Source organism: Grammomys surdaster, unplaced genomic scaffold, assembly GCF_004785775.1.
Source record: "Grammomys surdaster isolate TR1022 unplaced genomic scaffold, NIH_TR_1.0 217, whole genome shotgun sequence".
NCBI classification, from domain to species: domain Eukaryota; kingdom Metazoa; phylum Chordata; class Mammalia; order Rodentia; family Muridae; genus Grammomys; species Grammomys surdaster.
In genome coordinates this window covers 1,195,544-1,216,456 of record NW_021604662.1, presented here as the reverse complement: position 1 = coordinate 1,216,456, position 20,913 = coordinate 1,195,544, and the positions used below count along the sequence as shown (strand labels likewise).

General features: G+C 39.7%; 1 protein-coding gene across 2 annotated transcripts in view; it reads left to right on the top strand.

The window, feature by feature from the left end:
* Positions 1–20,913, top strand: part of Sh3kbp1 (SH3 domain containing kinase binding protein 1) — a 330,974-nt gene that overhangs the window by 171,991 nt on the left and 138,070 nt on the right. For both annotated transcript variants that reach the window (XM_028772689.1, XM_028772690.1), the window contains 2 exons: positions 5,303–5,432; positions 16,818–17,023. In XM_028772689.1, coding sequence (XP_028628522.1) covers positions 5,303–5,432; positions 16,818–17,023 — 336 coding nt within the window. The remainder of the gene's footprint in view (positions 1–5,302; positions 5,433–16,817; positions 17,024–20,913) is intronic.

Here is a 20,913-nt window from a genome sequence, read left to right as displayed (position 1 = left end):
GAACAAACACTCCTGCATGTATGAACTCTTTGAGCCTACCTAGAAAGCAGTGAATTACACAGGAATTAGGGGAAATTATCGACAAGGAATTTAGTACTTAGATAATGCTTATTCTACAGAGACAGCTATTTAAAACAACTACAATGGAAAATAATGTATATGTCTATATGTTCAGGAAGTGTCCCCTTTAAATATCTCTTCATTAATTCCACTGATAGAAAAATGTCTTCTCTAGAAACAAAGTTTATTTTTAAACATTATTCATGGAATTAAACTATGCCATTGTGTATTTATATGAAGTTGTAGAACAAGCAAAACCAATCAAAAGTGCTGGAAATAAGATTAAGGATTGACTCGGAAAGGGCACATAGGAATTTTCTGAAGTAATAAAAATATCCTGTTTGTTTATAGAGATGTAGCTTTCAAAACTGACCTAAGATTTGTAAATTATATCTCAATATTAGAAACTTGATAGTCTTTTAGTTTTTCTAATGTTGTGCCATTTTGCAAAATACTTTCAACTCCCTTCCATAGGTAGGAGACATCACTAGTGTTGAAATCTCCATGTAATTACTTCTGAAGAAGTATGTGTTTGTGCATGTGTGCATGCCTGTGGGTATGTGTGTGGAGGCCAGAGCAGGGTGTCATATGTCATGTTCTATTACTCTGTACCTTACTGCCTTGGGACAGTCTCTTTCAGAACTAGAAGCTTACAGTGTGTTGGCTAGGCTAGCTAGCTAGCTAGGGCGTTCTTGGGACCTTGCTGTCTCCTTCCTAAAATGCTGGCCTTACAGTTATGTGGAAGTGTACTTGAATTTTTCCTTGGATAGATTTTAGCATAGGTCCTCATGATTGTAGAGTAAGCATTCATACCCACTAAGTCATCTTCCTAGCCCCTATTTTTGGTAAAAAATTGAGGAAGGTTCTGGAAATGTTAAAGTATAAGCCTTAGAATTTTATATGCTCCCTCCCTCCCTCCCTCCCTCCCTCCCTCCCTCCCTTCCTTTCTCTCTCTCTTTCTTTCTTTTTCTTTTTCTCTCTATTTTTTAAAAAGAAGAGTGCCCTTGGAACAGTGAAACTGACTTCACTGGCTTCTTTGTATCTTTTTCTACCTCCTGCCCTGCTCCATCTAAATTTACTCTGCTAGTGTGCTCCTGAAGGAGGAATACAGTAGTCATTGATTGAAAACAGTGATTGCAACCCTAAGTGGATTTTTTTTTTCTGTGAGGCTGCTTCTACTCTCAGGTAGGCTTTAGACTTGGTAAACCTTTATTCCCTTCCTTGTACAACTGACAGGTAAAGAACAAAAAAAATCAAGGACGTTATATAGAACTTGTTCAGAGAAGGGGAGTATCCAAGGGAAAACATTTCACCCTTTCATTCCTGGACATCTTCCCTGCTTGACAAATATAGATGATGTCTGTACAGCTAAGAGGGTGAGTGTTGAAATCACTCTGTTGTTTCCTTGGCTTCCAATAGGGTGAAAATAGAGAACTTACTTCCTTGAGCCCTGAACCCATTAAAGGCTATTTCTTGTAAAGGCATGGAAAATCTACTAGGATGGAAACTGTACTCAGCCTTTCTCAAATAGCACTAGTAAACTGTTTTACTCCTAGGTATGTGCCATTGATTGATAGGGTTTGCTTTGGGTCACAGTAATGGGGTCTCAAGTTACCCCCTAGGGTTTGTTCTTAGCCTAGATCCAGGAACTACAGAAAAATGATGATCAATTGGGATTGGGTGGGCATAGGAAGAAGGTGGGCATCTCCCTTTACTTTCTTACTGTCAGGAGAAACTTTGGCACCACCTATAGTCTCTACTTTATTGTAAGGGTACACATTTCCTTTTCTGTGTTCAAATAGAGAAGCATCAATAAAGGCAGAAGGTGTGCAAGCCGTGCCAGTTCTTCTCTTTTGTTCCACATTTTCCATGATGGGTGGTATGTGCTGACGATGGGAATGTTTGGGTCTGAATGTGATGGCCAGAGGTATCTTCCTTAATCATATTCTACCTTATTTTATGAGATAGAGTATCTCACTGAGCCTAGAGTTCATCAGTTCAACTAGAGAGGCTGGTCCTCTTGTCCCTGATTCCTCAGTCTGGGATTACTGGTGTGCATTGCCATGTTTGGGTTTTGTTTTACATGGGTACTGGGTCCAGTACAATCCACTGTTTTCATTGCAAGCACTTTACCTATGGGGGCATTTCTTAAACTCTTTATCTGTTTTGATCATTAATGAATCTATCCCAGGGTCACAAGGCAGTACAGGATAACTGTTTAGTAAATATTGGCATCACTAGAATGGCCACACAGGCTTGGTATTGCAGATCTTAACTAAGAACAGTGGTAACATAATCAGGATCTCTTCTTCCCCTCTGCTCCTCATAGGAAGGAACCACGCCCCCCATCCCTCTTTTTCTTTATGAAGCAATCAGGACTTGATAGGCTGTCATAGAGGATTTCTTTTAATGATTTGCCTGTCATGAATGTGTTGGCACTGTGCTTAATAGGGGTATCATCATTCTGGGCTTCAGTGCCTTTGTCTTTATGTAGGAAATTAAACTAGATGATCTCAGAAGACAGCTAGTGTGAATATAAGGATAATATTTTCTCCTCTCTCCAGGCTCAGTCTTGAGACTAAAGCAGCAGACTGTAGGAAGAAAGTGCATTACATAGCTTTTAATGGTTCTGGTACCAGGCTTTCCCCTAGGAAGGGTTCAGGTCACAAAGAAACACCCCTTGTGTCTATGGAAGCTGCAATTGGAAGAGTATCCCCAAGGTGATGAGCAATGGTTTTATTGTCAGCCCTTCCATTTGCTGTGTAGCTAATGATATACCTCTGCTGTTTTCCCACAAGCCCCCAGGCTGTGCAATGGCAATGATACTGGCATCTGGGGGTGTGGCGGGGTGAAGATACCTTTGTTTTCCCAGTAGGCAGCTGCTGATCCTACACATCAGGAGGGCTTTCCTGGAATCTCACAGTAGAGCTGCTTATTGGGCACATGAATATTTCAGACATCATCAGATTGACTAGATGGAGTTGGTTCAGCCTTCCTCTGCTGCCAGGAATTGTGCCACAAATTACTCAGTTGTGGATCCTGCCCTTGGTTTTCCCCTTGCCCTGTGTGATTCCTGAGAGGAAGGAGGTTATTTTACTGGTCTTTTTCAGGGCTAACATAAGTACCCCATGCTACATATCCTGTGACTATTGATATGCAGACTCGAAGTGAATTCTCCCAACTATCTTAATCCTATCAAACCTCCTTGAAGGAATAATATACATCAACTGAGGTAGCGTAGAAACATGCTAGTCAGTGGAAAGGATGTTAAATATAGTGAACTGATACTGAGTAGTCATCATGACAGCCATACCTAGATGCTGTTGTGTGCATTCTTCCATTAAGATTTTGTAGCCATGCAAATGGAATCACTACTCCACAAATCTGTACCCCATGAGTTCTCTAATAACCGTTGTAAAGGTATTGCGCTGGTTGTCTCCATTCTCTGACCTTCATCAGATCCTTTCCCCTTTCTGGAATGCTCTGAACATACCTCCCTTAATCTTAGCTACTATTTAATTTCTTAATGGCCTATCTTAATTTTGGATTATCTTTTTTAAATCTGTCTTTTTACCATTCCAGATATAAGTGAGCTCAACTTTATGTAAGAAGTCTGCTTGTGCTAATTCATTTCTTTATCCTGCATCGCTAGCCTTCGTCTCTACTCACACCTTATCTTGATACATTGTCACTTTCTTTAGCAAAAACTGGGACTTGTCATATGTAATTCTGCATTCTCCAATTCTAGCAAAGAATCATAATGCATATACCTTTAACAGAGACAAATGTCATGCTTAAATATGGCATGTGAGATGAATTACCAGTTCAGTTACATAGATACAGAAGGGGGAATTTAATTTAGCAGGATAAAATGAGTAAGTTCACGTAACTGCTAAGTTTCAGGGTAGAATTTGAGTTTTAATTTTCTTTTTTATTTGTTTGAAATATTTAAGTTCTTAAATTATATTCATTGCCTTGCACTGGTAGGATATACATACAGAAACTCTTCAAAGGTTCTAGCTCTTTTTTTTTTCCTATCGTCCTACATGTTTTTGGTAATGTTGCCCTCAAAATGACCTTATTTTTCTCTCCAGGAAGCCAACTAAATATTCAGACATCTACTTTGCTGTTGGTGACTCCATCTCAAATCCTTCAGACAACTTATCTTTCCATTTGTTCACTTGCCCCCAGCTAGTTGGTCAAGACCACTCCATACCTCAAAACTGAACATACCTTGTCTGTTCTCATTACTTTCCTGGTCTAGCTCCAGCTTCCTCTTCAGTTGGCTGCAGCCTTCCAGGCCCCTGATATTTCAGTCCATTCCCCACATTTCCTGGAGAAACCCATAGGAAATCTCTCTACCCTCCCAAGTTCTCAGCCCAGAGTTTTTTTTTTTTTTTTTTTTAATTGAAAATAGATTCTACTCTCAATTGCCTAGTTTTAGTTATCTTGGGAAACCTTCCTTCCCTTCACTCCCCGATTCTTTGTCTTCCTTCCCCACTCTTCCTTTTTGTTTCTGTTGCTTGTTTGTGATACTGAGCGTGCTACTTGTGGCTGCTAAGCAAGTACTTTTCTAAGGCAACATCTTTCCAGCCATTTGATCTAGCTGGGTAGCCCAGGCTGGCCTCACAGGTGCTGTTTATCTTCCTTGTTACATCTCTCCTGAGTGCTGGAGTTACAGATGTGTATGACCATTTGGGTTATATTCACAGGTGTTTTTTTAATAGGTTTTTTTTAATAAAACAAAACACATAAAATTACATAGTCACGCTGGTGAAAATACACGTCAAACAAAAGCAAAGTTTGATACAGTAATCTATGTGATAGCTTCTTAATACATTATATAACCAATGCCATCCAGCAGGTACATTTCAAAGTATCAATGATCACAAATGATATTTTGGGGTATAACATCTGTGATGTAATAGGAAAATATTCATGATTTATTTCATGATAAGTCACTAGTTCTGCTAATACTGGTGTGCTGCCTACATTCATAATGAAAGGAAATGCCAAATTTCAGTTAGAAGTTGACTAAAATGAAGTATTAATTTTTGGCCATTTGTGTTAGAGTTCAGGTTAACTCCCCTTACTTGTCTGAATCATAAGACCATGTGGCCTACTTTCAGCTTTCCTGGTAATTTTAAAGCATTGGGTCCCTCTTCTGTGTGAGTTCTACTCTGTACCATGTAAGTAGGAGGCATGTCTAACCTCATCTTGTACCTCTGTTCTCTTTATGCAGGTAGAGGAAGGATGGTGGGAAGGTGTACTCAATGGGAAGACTGGAATGTTTCCTTCCAACTTCATCAAGGAGCTGTCTGGGGAGTCAGATGAGCTTGGCATTTCCCAAGATGAACAACTTTCCAAGTCAAGTAAGGATGCCTACCATACTGAACAGGAAAGGGAACAGACCAATGGGCTCTGTCATAGCCTCCCTTATATACTATGGTTCTATGCCAAAGGGGTATGATAAAAGCTTGTGGGTATTTTGTTGGCTCTTGCACCTTAGCCCACTATGATTTAGTAAGTTTATCACTATATAGATGTGACCTATAGCTATATATCCTATATGTCTCAAGTGAGTACCAGCCCTCAGCCATGGTAGTACTGGCTCATGGATGGCACATATTGTTGTGCTTCCATATGCTTCTAGAATGTCTTTTCCCAGTGAGTTTGTAATTAGTTTTTAAATAAACACAATGAGATGATCGGTATTCCCCAATGTCCTCTGAAGGACTTAGGAGAAAACTAACAAAATTATTGGTGGCAAGATAGTGTGTACAAGATAAATGCATGCCAGTTCCATTATGTGACAAGATAGTCCAGATCCTCACCTTGGATAGGGAAGTGGTTCCCTTTTATAATGGTGAGAACGAACTTCAGGTCTTTTTTTCTCCAGGGCCTGAAGGTTTCCTTCCAGCTTCTCTGCTGCCCTTTCCAGCTCATGGAGCAAAAGGTCAGGACCGGGAAGCTTTGTTCTCCCAGTCACTAACCCAACTTCCCATGTGGGCGTCTGTGTTTATCTTGTGCTGTGTTGAGCCAAGGTCCTGGGCATGAATGTTGTAGGAGATTCAGCTATGTCCTTAGTAGTGTGATGCTACTTGCTGACTTTCTTTCCTGACATGAGGAAGACAACCCAGTCTTACTAAAATAATTCTCAAATATCTTCACTTTCCATTTTGAAAGTTTTAAAGAGTATTCATCTGATGACTTGGTATCCCTTTATTCATCCAGTAGTCTAATTGAACAAATGTTTGATTTGGAAGTTGAAGCCATTTCCAGATAAGCACTTTGGTGTTTTTTTTGTTTTGTGTGTGTGTGTGTGTGTGTGTGTGTGTGTGTGTGTGTGTGTGTATGTGTATGTATGTATATATGTGTGATATGTATGTATGTATGGGTGGGTGGTGGTGTCTCAGCAGTGACTTTGGGCTGTACAGCTGGCCACAAATAGAAGCAACTGTACTTACTGATTGACTCAGTGGCTGCAGCAGGATCCCTTCCTTCTACTGATAAAACTTGAGAATCCCATGCTCCAAATTCCATTCTATCATCAAGTCTTGGATGTGAAGTGTTGGGATGGCAGTTCAGAACAAGTGAAGTACTGAGGAACTCCTGTTACCTTCTATGAGATGGGACAAGTACCTCTCCACTAATGTGGCCAGCTCAGTGAGTAGAGCAATGAGAGTTTCTTTTGCCTCTCCCCCAATCCACGGTCGAATATTAACTGCTCTGGAATCTTCTTTTATACACTAAAATAATATCATGCCTGGTAACTAGGTACCATATTAATAATACTGTATCTCTGGAACATTGTGAATTAAATGTGTTTGTTTGTTTGTTTTTAGAGGGAATTTTTTGGGGAAGAGGGTTACCATAACTTTATTTTTATGAGGAAATGAAATCTAAGTTCTAACAGCAATAGTGTACATAAACCACCTCACATAGGAAGGTCCTCAATAAAGGGTAGCTCCCATTGATAAGATAGACTTGGGGCATGACCAGTTAGTGTTTAGTTATTTGTTTTCTCTTTGCTACCATGGCCACTGAAGCATCATGTTTATGTTTTACAATTACTTTGTAATTCCTTTACTGATGCAGAGAGAGAGGGAGAGAGAGATTGGGGATTGCCTCTTGGGGGAACTCTTGACCTCTTGGCAGTTACCTGACCTTAGCCATATAGTCTCAGAAATGAAGAGTTTCAGGAGAACACATCCCATAGTTTTGGGAACTATTGAAATAAACTATACCATGGGATGGTCTTCTCAAATCATTTGGCTGTCTTTTACCTACCCCTCGCTCCAAGTCATTTACTAGATCTGTTTCAGAACAAGAGCTTTCCAGTAGTTTCTGTAGCTGTGTTGAGTCCAGCTGTCCAATGCTGAGAGGGTTTTAGATCCCTGCAGAAGTATGTTTTTCTAACAAAAATGGATGGTTCTGATAAACACAAAACAGTGTTTGCAGTAATCTTCCTAAGTGTACAATTAAGAAAAGCAGGGCCCAATATGGCCATATCTTGCTTGCTTGTATTTATCTATTCCATTTGTCTTCTTTTTTATTTCCTTCTTCTAGTCTTCATTAATTAAAGCTCTGATGAGCTCCTGTAGCTACTAAGATGTTCCCTGGTGCCTCGAAGAGTCAGACGACAAATGAAGTGCAGATAGGGACCTTGCCTGCAGTCAACTCACCTTGCAGAAAGGAGGCATACATATCCCCAGAGACTCAGGAACCTTCCCCAGGAGCTGACATTTGAGTGAGAGTAGGCCACAAAGTCAGAAAGGCCAGTCCCTTGGTGATGTGGGGGAGTAGTAGTCAAAAGGGCTTCATAGAAGAGTAGATGTGAGAATAAGGTCTTTGTTGCTTTATGAAGAAGTAGCATCTTTCATTGTTGTGGTAGTGTTTTCAGAACCAGTCTACACTTGTGATTTGCTTCATCACAGGATTATCCTAAAAGGTATGTATAACCTGATCACATTGCTGCAGAGATTATATAAATGATGGGATATATCCAAGTTGGACCTTTGATTTTAGAATGATCTGCTTATTCTCTTTACCAGAGAATAGTGTTAGGACTTTGCATATGCTTTACTTTTGGGGGAAAAAACTTTTGTTTTGAAGTAATTAAGATTCATAGGAAGTTTTTAAAATAAACATGAATTATACAGGGAGGATCCATGTGTACCTTCATCCATACGTTTCCCCAGTGATTCCATCTTCTATAATTACAGTAAATGCATATTTGTTTCTGTCCTACAGTTGAAAGATACTAAGTATAGTTGGTGTACAAACAGCTTCTAGCTTTTTCTCTGCTGTGAGCCAAAATGTACTTAGAGTCTTTGTTTGACCAGCCCACTTAACACTCTTTGTAATATTTACACAAATGATTGCTCAATTAATACATGACTTTGGGGCTAAGTTAAATTCTAATCTTTCTACCATTTTGGTAATTTTTAGAGATTATACTTATATCATATAAATATTCTTTTAAGTGCTACCAGACATTAGGATGAGGGTTTTCTTTGTGATTAAAGCTAAAATTTATAACCTAATTATGGAGAGAGCATTGTGTCCAATGAATTCCTGTACAGTTTTGCTTCACACATGGACACAAACACTCCTCCCTTTGAATGCATGCGTTCTTATTTGTATACTTTGCAAATACTACTTGTATATTAATAGATGCTTCTGATAGAGGAAGCATTGCTGGTGTACTTAAAAAGAAGAATTTCATTGACTATGTGTCACATAGTAAGAGTTTAATAAATTCTTCATGAGCCCATTGTTACTCCAAGGAGGCATTTTTATCTTGAATGACAGGCAAAAATTGCTAGAACTTGATTTTCATGCACTTTTGCATATGACATTTGGTTCATAGATCCTTGTTCAGAGCAATCTGCTCTGTCATGGGCAGAGATTTAACAACCATATGGGTTGGTCCACAGTAAATGGTAGCAGAAACTTTCTGCATATTTAAATTTGAAAATATTTTTTTCCATCTTCGGATTTTGTGACACCTTTTATTTAGTTTTCAAACAGATTTTTATAAGTCCTAGTTATAGATGATTTCAAATATTGGTAAAAAAAATAGTATAATGAACCCACATTCATTATATGAGTACCTGTTCTCAGCTTGTGGCTAATTTACTAACCGTATGGCTCTACATATTCTTAAAGAACATCATAGGTATTATATAATTCACCAATAAATATTTCAATATGTATGAATAAAAAATGTACACAAAATGTTCAGGGATTCCTTAAAAAATTAAACATATGCTCAATGTTTAGTTTTTTTTCAAATAAACTACATACACAGTGATGAGTTGACATGTTTCAAATTTCTCTGAATCTAACCTTCCTCAAAGGTCCTTGTTCTGTACAATCTATTTGCTATGTTTTTCTATTAGTTTCTCATTGTCCAGCCTGTGATAGTTTCATCACTGTTATGTCATTTGATCTCCCTTTCTGTAAGTTGTTAATTAGATCTGGAGATGTGAGTAGATTAAGGTGTGTATGTGTGTGTGTGTGTGTGTGTGTGTGTGTTACACCTTTTTATGTAGTATTAGATGCTCCACCTGGAAGCTTATAAGGTCTAACTGTCTTTCCTTTTAAACTTAGTTGTTATTATCAGTCAGACACGGCTTATAGATTGGTACCAAACAAGGTTTTTGGGTTTTTTTCTTTTTAAAGAATGAAATGGGCTTCCACATAACAGATTAATAAATATACATAAAAAGATGTTTAATAAAATCAGATGTTCAAAAATAGAAAACAGAAATGTTTGCAGCAACAGCATAGACAGTCTTACAATACTATGGGTGGGAAAATTACTACAGTAATTTTCCTGTCATTCAGGCTGCTGTCAGATGACAACATGAATACTCCGCGTAATGACATTTCAGCTGTGCCCTGGCTTATGCGTTAGGAGACCAAAATCACATGCCAGCTTTCTACGCATATTGTGGCACCACTACCATTATACACACAGATCAGCTTCTCTGATCCAGATGGAACATCTGACCAATTTCAAGTCTGACGAAAGTTAGGTTTATTCTTACCACAATCATAGATGTTGATTAATTAATTGTCTTTTTTATATATAATTATACATTTGTTCCCATTGACTAAATAATGTGAAATGGAGCTAATCAGCAAATGTTTTCATCACACATTATCCTGACTCTGTAGGATTTATTTGGACTTAGTGATGACAAATTTTGTATCTGACGATGGTCCCATTTCAGTATGTGTTTGCCTCATATTTAAAATGTATATGAATGTTCCATTTTTAACATTTTTGATACTGCTTAATTTTAAATAAAGGTTGTAAAAATATAATTATTACTTTTTAAATCCTTGGGTCAGAGTTGTAACTGAGTTCTTTTAGAATGTTTGCTAAGCATGCACAAAGTCCCAGATTTGATCCCCAGCACTGCGTAAGTTAAGTATGTTGCACAACACTGTACTCCCAGTGTTTCAGAAGTGAATCCAGAAATATCAGAAATTCAAGCCCATTCTCAGGCATATTAGATAGTCTAAGGCCAGTCTGAGGTAGATAAGACCCTGACTCAAAGACAGCCCTATAGCTACAGGAATGTCTTCAAGTATTTCTCATAAACTCCCAAGGGAGAAAAGGTTGGATTTTTGTATATAACCATAATTTTCCATTTGAAGTGATGCTCTCATTTTCCCAATTTCTTACTTAAAAGGTTTAGATTGTGATACTTTGGTGACATGTCAAGCTAAGACAAATATAAGAGGGCATCCAAGAAAATCTGGCAAAACACTTCCGTGATACCAACATATCTTGAAAACCTCCGTTCTATGGTATCACTAGACCTCTTTCTGTTTCAGTTTTTTTTTTAGTATTCTTTTTTCTTTTAAAGTATTTAGTATTGTTTAGCATTCTTCTTTAGTATTCTTTTTTAGTGGCATTGGTTCTTTGTGTTCTATTGGCAGTGAAAAGCAGTTAACCCATAGATAAAACAAAATTTCAGGCAAAGTTAGAAGCTAACGTAAGCATACGATTTCATGTCTGAATTTAAAAACCTGTTCCCTCTATAGTGCTTGCTGCCTTCAAGAACTAATGTTTAATGGTCATAGCACAATATTCACCCCCCAGTGAGGTAAACACTGCTCATATGCATGAGCTTTCTGATTGCCCTCCTCTTGCTCCTCACTCAAGTAAGTGCTTATGAGTCTTTGCCTTGTCCTCTCCCAGGCTACCTCTCTGATTGTCTTGCTGCCAATAGGCAGGGGAGACTTTGCAGATAGCCTTGACAGACAATGCAGGTATCAAGACAATGGTCTGTCTCCCACTGGGATTTTCAGACTTGCTTCTGGGGCAGAGCACATGAAAGCTTTGCTGTTCTCAGGAACATCACTGGAATATTGGCTTTTTTCTTTTATATCTCCAATTTGCTGACATTGAGAAAACTGCTACTTATTCATTTGTAGAGGGCCTGTTCTCATACCAACAGCTGTGCTTTAGGAGTAATGGTGACATCCTTGGAGTGAAAATATGCTCAAATAAAACTAGCTGTTTGCTGGCTCTGCTTTTGGCATGGAAAGCAGAGAATCTAAGACGTTGCTAGGTTGCTCTTATATAGACAGTATTTTTTGAGACATGGTATTACCTCATATCCTGGGACTCAATATGTAGTCCAAGCTGGTTTCTAGGACCCTCCTGCCTCAGCTTCCTGAGCCCACACATAAGTAGTGACTTGAATGTCTAACTTTCTGTTGTTGTTGTTGTTGTTGATCTAATTGGCTATAGCACCTATGCCCACAAAGACAGATTTCCAAATCATTCCTGTTACGCATGAGAGTAACAATACCTCATCCATTTATAAAGATCTGATCACTCATAATTTGTGTCATGAATTGGAATTGACAAGGCCTAAGACAGTGACCCTGTTGGGCTTCCTATTGTGATGGTAGAGAGTTTCTAAGGGGTGAGAGGAGTTACTCTTTCCACATTCAGTTACCGTCCCTGTTTCTAAACCTAGCTCAATGGTACCTCTCCATTTCCTAGGGAAGGATAAACCTGACTCCTTGTTTGAACATTTAACTCATGAGCTATAACAGAACTTATTTCCTTTAACAATACATCTACTAATTGAGATTGCTTTTCAAACCATTTTACCATCTTGTGATATTGTCTGTGATGTGTGTGTGTGTATGTGTGTGTGTGTGTGTGTGTATGTATGTATGTATGTATGTATGTGTGCATGTGCGTCGGGAAGGTGGGTGGGTATGTGTATACTTAAATTGGAACAATATGTGCATTTGTGCTCTTATGATCCAGTGATATTTGGGCTTTAGCTACATGTTCAGTCCTATGTATTGTATCAAAAATAGGATATTAGAAGCTGGATGAGTCCTCTGTCCTCAATGCTTAAGTACAGACTCATTATTGACACAGAAAAACCTCAATTAAGATGTTTCAAGAACCGTGATTTTTGGTATCCTTGGTACTAACCCAAAGCATCCCCTCATGTTGGTATATGTGCCACTATTGGTTTCAAATCTCATTACTAAAATATTCCCTGTAGTTTGTTAATAGCTTGCCTTGCCAAATCGATGTATTCATGTTGTGGTGCTGGAGTCAGACCTAGGGCCTTATGAGTGCTTAGCAAGTAATCTACTACCGAGCCACACCCCATTGCCAATAAACTTTCTGAGGAAGATTGCTTGCCATATTTAGAATACTGGGGCTTGAATATCAGTGTTTTAATATGTGCAGTTCTAGGAATAAATGATAGAGGCAGAAGGGCCAGATCTGGTTTATGTGTAGGTCACACTCTCCAAAGAGAAGACTGCTTGCCGATGAATAATCCTATGACTTGGATTCTTTCTGATTAATTGAGGTTTTCCTACTCTTAAGTTAAAATGTGACATGACTTCCAGTTTTTTAACTGGGCATAACATCATAATGTCAGTCATTTGAGAAGTAAGCACCAAATCTAGGTATTTCTTGCCATTGTGGTCACATGGGGACTTTGGGCTCATTCTGTAACATTCTTAAACTCTACCTAAATGGTCTTTAATTAATTGCATGGATGAAGCTCTGCAGCGGAGTCATTGAAGGCAAGTTCAGTTAAAGACTCTTCCTCTTCCTTCTTTTGCCATCATTTGCTCCCCTCTGTCCCCTCTCTTGTTTTTCTCTCCCCTTCTCTTCTCTCATTCACTGTCAGGAAAGACTACCTTTGAAGGGACAATTCTGTACCGAGCTGCACCGGGAAAGACGGAGGGCCACAGACGCTATTACAGTGAGTGACCTTAACAGCAGGAGGCAATCATAAAGATAAGACTGGGCACCTGTGGATTTTGATGCAGCTGCGCTTTTCCTGAGCTGCTCGTGCTTATGCCAAGTGTGTGAAGTTCTGAACCAAGGACATGGGCTTATTTGCCTACAATAAGTGTCATTTCCTTGGTGTGTGCTACGAGAGCATTCTCGGACTACCAGCTCCTGGCGCTTTCTTGTTCGCTTTCTGCCTCTCTCATGGGTGACGTGTGCATGAGGCATGTATGCAGAGAAGGAAGCAGTAGCCTTTGTCATGGCAGTGGGAGATGGCTTCTGGTGGAGACATCAACCTCTCCTGGTTACTGCTTTTTCCAAGTGGGTCATTCATCATTTGCGTGGTTCAAAGAAAGATCTTGGCATGGAAGTCCATGCCAGACACAGTGTTTTGCTTTGCTCATCCAGCTAATCACCACACGGCAGACTTCTTTTGGCAGGACCCATTGCAGCCTTTTGTGTTGTAAAAATTAGGCTGCCAAGAGTTGAGGAAACGAGATGTATGGATTAATTTCATGATGCTCTTAGAGCAGTTCCTGGTACATCAAGAGCACTACACATGTATGCGTCAAATTAGAAACTGTCAAGAACTGATGGGTGCTGAAGCTAGGGTGAATCGCACCACAGTGGACAGCCACAGGACTGAAGCAAAGTTTAGGAGGCTTCGTTCTGCCTTCATCTGGAGGGAAGACCATTCACTATGGTGCATATACACACATATCCATGAATTATATACATGCATGTGAGAAAAGAGGTTCAGACACGAGCACCAGGACTTTCCTCAAATGGTTGAAATGAAGGTATTTTTCTTTCTATTCCATTCTGAACACATGCACAGTTTCCCCGCATATGACTCAGCAGTGTGCTTCTTGTGTTCAGTGGGGAGATCTGACCTTGTTCACCTCCATGCCCTGCCCTGTCCATGTGTCTGGAAGTTGCACCCGTGCATAATGTCAAAATGCTAAAGTCATTTCCAAATCCTTATGTGTTTTTGCACTATCTCATCATGGACCAGTAATGTGTCCTTCATTCAACTTTCCCCAGCCTCCATTCCACTTGGTAGGTTGAACGACCTGAGAGTCCCATCTAACATTCTGAATAATGATATGGGGACATTTTATAGGAAAATATACATGATAGGCACAAGTAGCTAAAAGTCTACCCAACACACATGAAAATTAAGTCACCTTTCTTCCCTTCCAAAGGGAAAGAACTAGATTTTGGAGTTAGTACATCAATGCAAATATTTAGCTATATAATTTACATTCTTAAAAATGATAGAGCCAGGATGCCAGAATTTCTGGAAGAAAAAAAATCTGCCGTGTGTTTCCTTCCCAGGCCATGCTTGTGTGGCTGAGTGACTGTGAGTCTATGCCCTGTGTAATAGATTATTTCTTACAAGGACTAATACGTTGTTATTACCATGAGCCCGAAGGCAGCAAATCTCTACAAGTTGAAACTTGGTGAAATTAGAATGGCAGGGGAGACCAGATTATGGCTGTAGCTAATGGTGAGCCACAGAAGAGCCCCCTGACTTCCTCTTTCTGAAAAATTAAAACAGATACACTCTAATCCATTTACCCTATTGCCTTCTGGTGGTAGAGGTGGGTGGTGGTGGTGGTGTTTGTGGTTGTGGTGGTGGTAATGGGAGGTGGTGATGGTGGTAATGGGAGGTGGGTGGTGGTGGTGGTAGTGGTGGTGGTAGTGATGGGGGTAGGTGATGTGGTTTCTTCTTACTATTTCTTTATTTCACCCTCAATGGTTCTTTCCAAACATGAGAAGAATATGCAAGGCATTTATCACATAGAAAGAATCCATACGGCAAAATAAGAACATGTTAAGGGGGAAATGACACAATATTTGGACTCCAAAATTATATCTCCAGCATTAGTATTCCCAGAAACAATGAGTAGATAAACACACGAATGGATAGCTAATCCAGGGGGGTTCACCATGTTTGCACACTCCAATCCAGTCCTGGAACGTGCAGCTGGCCCCCTCCTTCTTCTGTCCTGTGTTTCTGCTCCCAAATGCCATGCTTTAGTTAATTAAAATGTGCACCAGCAACCTTCTTCCTCCCCCACCCTGTTGGCTTAGAAATACTGATCTATGGAAAATGGCAGCAACAAAGGAAACCATTGTTCTCTAGTTTGAATCTGAAAGTTGTTAGCAATCTGTAACAACCTTTCTATATTTTACCAGTTCATTTACCAGTTTCTTCCCACTCTGGCACTTCCTCACTTAAATGGCTTCAACATTTTATGGTATTGTGTGCAAGCAAGTATTTGGTATATTGTTCCTATGGACTAGGTGGCCACAGGAAGCTAATGTACAATTGGCCACTAGCAAAAGAAATTTGGTGGCATTCTTTCACCTTAAAGGCATTGTATTATCAGAAGATACAGACTACAATAGTCAAAAGCCACCTACCCTACACATATAGAACCTTAAAGAGACAGTTTGATGGCAGAACTTAGTATTCCAAAAATATCATTTGAACCCTGCCCTTTGCTGTTATAATCAATGTCCTGACACCAAAGGAAGAGTACATGCCCTGAAATTAACTAGACTCAAGTAGGGTCTCTGTTTTAGAATCATGAGTGTGGGAAGAGCCTAGGGACAAAGAATCTGGAGAAGTATTGTTGATTTTGTCTTGCTGATAACTCTCTTATACCTTCCAACATACAGCACAAGAGGTACAAGGGAATGTGTCATGTTCCCAGTGTTTTCTTTGGAAACTGATTCCACTTTGTGAAGATGGTGGTGTTAGAGGAAGAAGGAAGAATCCTGGGGTTGGGATTCTGGCCTCTGGGAAGGCAGTTTTTTTTTCCCCATCATTAACAAGCACCACCATCTTGCTAGCAAATGCTGTCTTAATGTCAAGTTTGGTTTAATGCTTCCTTAGAGGAACATGCCTGTATGCATTTATTCCCTGTGAAGCCATCCAAAGAGATTTAAGTCGTTGGCAGTCATGATTTTGTGTGATTTAATTGCTAATTTGTTTAAATCACTTTTAGCTTTACAGTTCCCCTTTAGAAAATGATACTTTCATTGCTAATTTCTAATTGACATGAATCAGAGAGTTTAGAGGTACAGTATTGGTAGTGACTGAGTGGGAAGATCAAGTATGGGAGGGAGGGTTGGTTTTACATAAGCCATGGGGAAAAACTTTGGATTGAAGTAGGCTTTGGCTGAAGCATGTGAAATGTCACATATACAAAGAAAGTAGAGTTTCTGAAAAGCTATTTTGATTCACTGCTTAAAATTAAAGTCTGGAGTAGAAAGACCAAACAAAACTCAGAGACAGCCTGAGTCAGCACACTCAAGACCCTGAGTACAGAAGCCCAGGCACACTGTGAGAGATGGCTTCTGGCCAGCTGTGAAGTTCTTTATTGTGGCCTTTGGCTGATGTCTGAGCATTCTCTCTCTTTCTCTCTCTCCTCATCCCCACTATTGACAGGCTTAAGAGAAACCACAGGCTCCGAGAGTGATGGAGGTGACTCCAGCAGTACCAAGTCCGAAGGTGCCAACGGGACCATGGCAACTGCAGCCATCCAGCCCAAGAAAGTTAAAGGAGTGGGGTTTGGAGATATTTTCAAAGACAAGCCAATTAAACTAAGACCAAGGTCGATTGAAGTGGAAAATGACTTCCTGCCCGTAGAAAAGGTATGCTTGACATTTCTGTCTGATTTCATTGCAATGGGGAATATCTGAAAGTAGGCCTTGTTGGGCTTCAACTTCCGAAGTTTCTGGTGCCTCTGATCTGTGCCTTCCTGCCACCTCCCCCCTCAACACTTAAGTTCCTCTTCTCTGCAGGGATGATCTCTTTGCTGCTGATTTCTTACCACTTTCTTATGTCAGTCAGCTTTCCACAACTATTGCAAAATATGGCTTGAGATAATTAACTTGATAGGACAAAATGGCTTACCTCATGATCTGGATAGCAGAGAGCAGGAGAGGGTTGGAATCTTATCATCTCTTTTAAGACCAGTGACCCAAGGATCTCCCACCAGGTCTCACATCCCAAAGAGTCTACAACCTCCTGATGGTACTACTCTGGGGATCCGGTCTAACACATAGAACTTCATCTATATAAATCCTCTTTAAAGAATGTTTCCTGGGATGACTTTTCAAATGGTTCAGCGCTTCTCCATCTCCCTTGTAGAGAAGCCACTCATACCCGGACCCAGCTAAATATGTGACCCTAAAAGCCTTCAGATACCCCAAAATCTCTCTCTAATGCTTTGTGTTCATGCATGTTGGTTGTGTTAATATAGTGGAGAGAAGTAATTGTGTGGATTTTTTTTCTAAGAGTTAGGTAGGGAGAGTTTCAAACTATTGAAAGAAAGTCTCCTGTGTGCATGGTGAGCAAATGATAGAGACAGTTTGTGCTCTGACTCCCTGGGTTGCTCCCATCAGGAAGCTAGCTGTTTTCTTCTGCTTCTGGTTCTGGGCTGGTGAGAAGCAGACAGCATGTTGCTGCTGAGTATGCGGTTGCTATGGCAACACACTCAGAGCCATAGCTCTGTGGCTACTGCTGACGTCTACTGTGGTACACTTCTGAGCATCATAGCCTTCCTTAGGAGTTGATAAATACTGTGGAATTTTCCAAATTATAATAAGCTATACTCGTGCTGTGTTTAAGAAATGTTTGTTAATTTGATTTAGTGTTAAGATTTTTGCTTTGACGCTTGTGCCAGCAGGTTTGGGATAGGGCACTGGCAACATTTCTAATTCACGTCTATCATTGTCTTGTGGTTTTCATTACTCAATGAGGTCAAAATTTAAAGGTTGCATCAGCATCTGCAGCTGTAGAACCTGCACTATCCACCCAGCCCCTAGCAACCTTCCTAATCCCACCAAGCATTGGAAACAGCTTTTATGGAGTGGGGGCATTTTGAACATTTAGTCCCTTAGAGAAAAAGCACAAAGGAAGAAATTGGAGCATGCTTCACTTAAACTCTTCCTTTGTTGAAGTGTCCCTGAACAAGTTTTTTCATTTTCAATTTTTGATATGTGATGTTGTCCGTGATCTGAAAACTATATTGTTAGTGTCTGAACTTGACAGTTTTGTTTCCCATGGCCGTATTCAGATTCTGTGAAGTAGCCACAAAAAAAGTGAATACTCATCTTGAGTACTTGGCTGGAGTGTTGTTCTCCATTGCATTCAAGATTTGAAAAGAATATGACCATTGACTCAAAAAGGGGACATGATGTATTTATGTCTGATTTCTTATTATGATTAATAATATTTGTTTTAGCTGACAATAATATATTGAGTTATTGTATCAATATCAAACACGATCCTGTTCTTTCTGTATGTTTTTGCATGTATGTGTGAGTGTGTGTATATGTATATTCACATGTGTACATGTGAACAAGCCAGATGGAGATATCGGGAATCCCTTTTCTCTCCACTATATTCATTGACTCACAGTTTATCAGTCAAACTCAGAACTTAAAGATATAGCAAATCTTACTAGCCAGCATACTCTGCAGATCCTAGCTCTGCATTTTGAGGCTGGAATTACAGAAGAGTGACCATATTCATGTAATTTTTACAAGGGTTCTGGGGATCTGGACTCCAATCCTCTTGCTTGTGTGGCAAGTGTTAACTGCTGAGATTATTTCCCTAGTCCCTGTTTGTTTATTCTTGAGGTGAGATCTCACTGTGTGACCTTTGAACTCCTGAGCTCAACAATTTCCCCTGGCCCATAAGTGCTAAGACTCTAGGTATGTGTGTCTTTGTGCCAGCTACTCCCAAGTTTATGTTGTCGTAGCACATTTCTTCCAAGAATGGACTGTCTATCATTTCCACCTAGAGATTCTAATTCATGTCATTTTATCCAAACCCCAACAGCTTCTCCTCCCACAACTTTCCCCAGCTCAGATAAAGGTAGTGCTATCTCTCTTTCCCTTTTTCTCCTCGAGATTGTGTCTGACTAATTGATCTGGAAACTCCATCACCTCTGCCTAACTATGTCTAGCATCTGCCTGTCTGTACCTCATCACCCTAATAGGGCCTCTTGTTTCTTCTCACTGTTCCACTCTGTGTATATGAAAGGTAAGTATTTGTGAAAGGTGTAATGTTTCAAAATGTATTAACATGGTACTTTGGGGATTGTAGACATCTGTAGAATGAGGGAACTGGGTGGAACAGCTAGAGCAGGTATGTAATTGAAAATCAGCCAGATGTGTGCTTAAAAGTTTCTTTGTGAAATGGAGTTAGTGCATTGGTAGTAGTGACATGAAATAATAACTTTACCAGAGTTATAAACTCTGAAGGTATGTGTGTTATGTATGTGGGTGTATGTGAGTATATTCTGATTTCTGATTCCTTGTAGAGTGAAACCATGTGCTAGAAGTTTCCTTAACCCAGTGTGAAGCCTTGGGAGCAAACATAAACTTCCCAGTTTGTTTGACTGGCTGCAGGCAACATTTTCAACATCTGAAATGATTTAACATGACCTCTACTCCCTGTTGTTGATGTCGTGGGTACTTGCATTGATTAATGGAGCCATTGTGTTATTACATAATCTGGCGTGAGAGCCGATGATACTGTTTTATTAGTGTACAATCTGGTTCTTTTCACTTTTGAGGTGGTTTTGTATTCAATATTTATGTTTAAAGAAGAAAGTTTCCTTTTAAAATGGGGCTTGCTGCTTTCATTTTGCAGAAGCACAAATTGGATCCTGCATGACAAAATTTGGTGTGTGAAGCCAAACAATGTCTCCACTTGATCTTCTGACGTGGCTGACTTGATCATTTGTATGAGGAAGAAAAGGAATCCAATTATTTTTGATTACTTCAAGTACTATATTTATAATTTCCATTCAACTTTTAAGTATTAAGACCCAATTCTCTGGATCAGTAGAGATCTCTCTCTCTCTCTCTCTCTCTCTCTCTCTCTCTCTCTCTCTCTCTCTCTCTCTTTCTCTCTCTCTTTCTCTCTCTCTTTTCATGGGAGGTATGGATATAGGGATGTGTACACTTGGAGGCCAGAAGTCAACATTGGGTATCTCTCTTCATCTCTCTACACTATATTTTTCCACAAGGCTTCTTCACTGAACCTGAAGTTCACTTGTTGGTCAGGTTGATTGTTCAGTAAATTCCATGTATTTGTCTGTCTCTGCCTCCCAGTGCTAGGGTTACAGAGCTTTTCTTCCATGTCTGAATTTTAAGTGGATACTGGACATCTGAACTTAGATCCTCATGCTTATATGGCAGACATTTTACCAACTGAGCCATCTCCCAAGCGCCTGTACATCTGTTTAATATGTAACACTTAAAGTTCATGATTAGATTACAAGTCAGGGGAAGAGCCCTTTATCCATCCACCCTGAAACAAAGAAATAGTGAAACCAGGCTTGATGCTGTACACCTTAATCCTGGAACTTGGGAGACTGAGGCAGTATAATTGAAAATTCAAGGGCAGCCTGATAATACTTAGCCAGTTCCAGTCAGCCTGAGCTATATAGAGACTGTGTCTCAAAACAACAAACAAACCAGCCAAACAAAAAACAGTGCATATTGTTATTCTTGCTTCTTTTATTAAG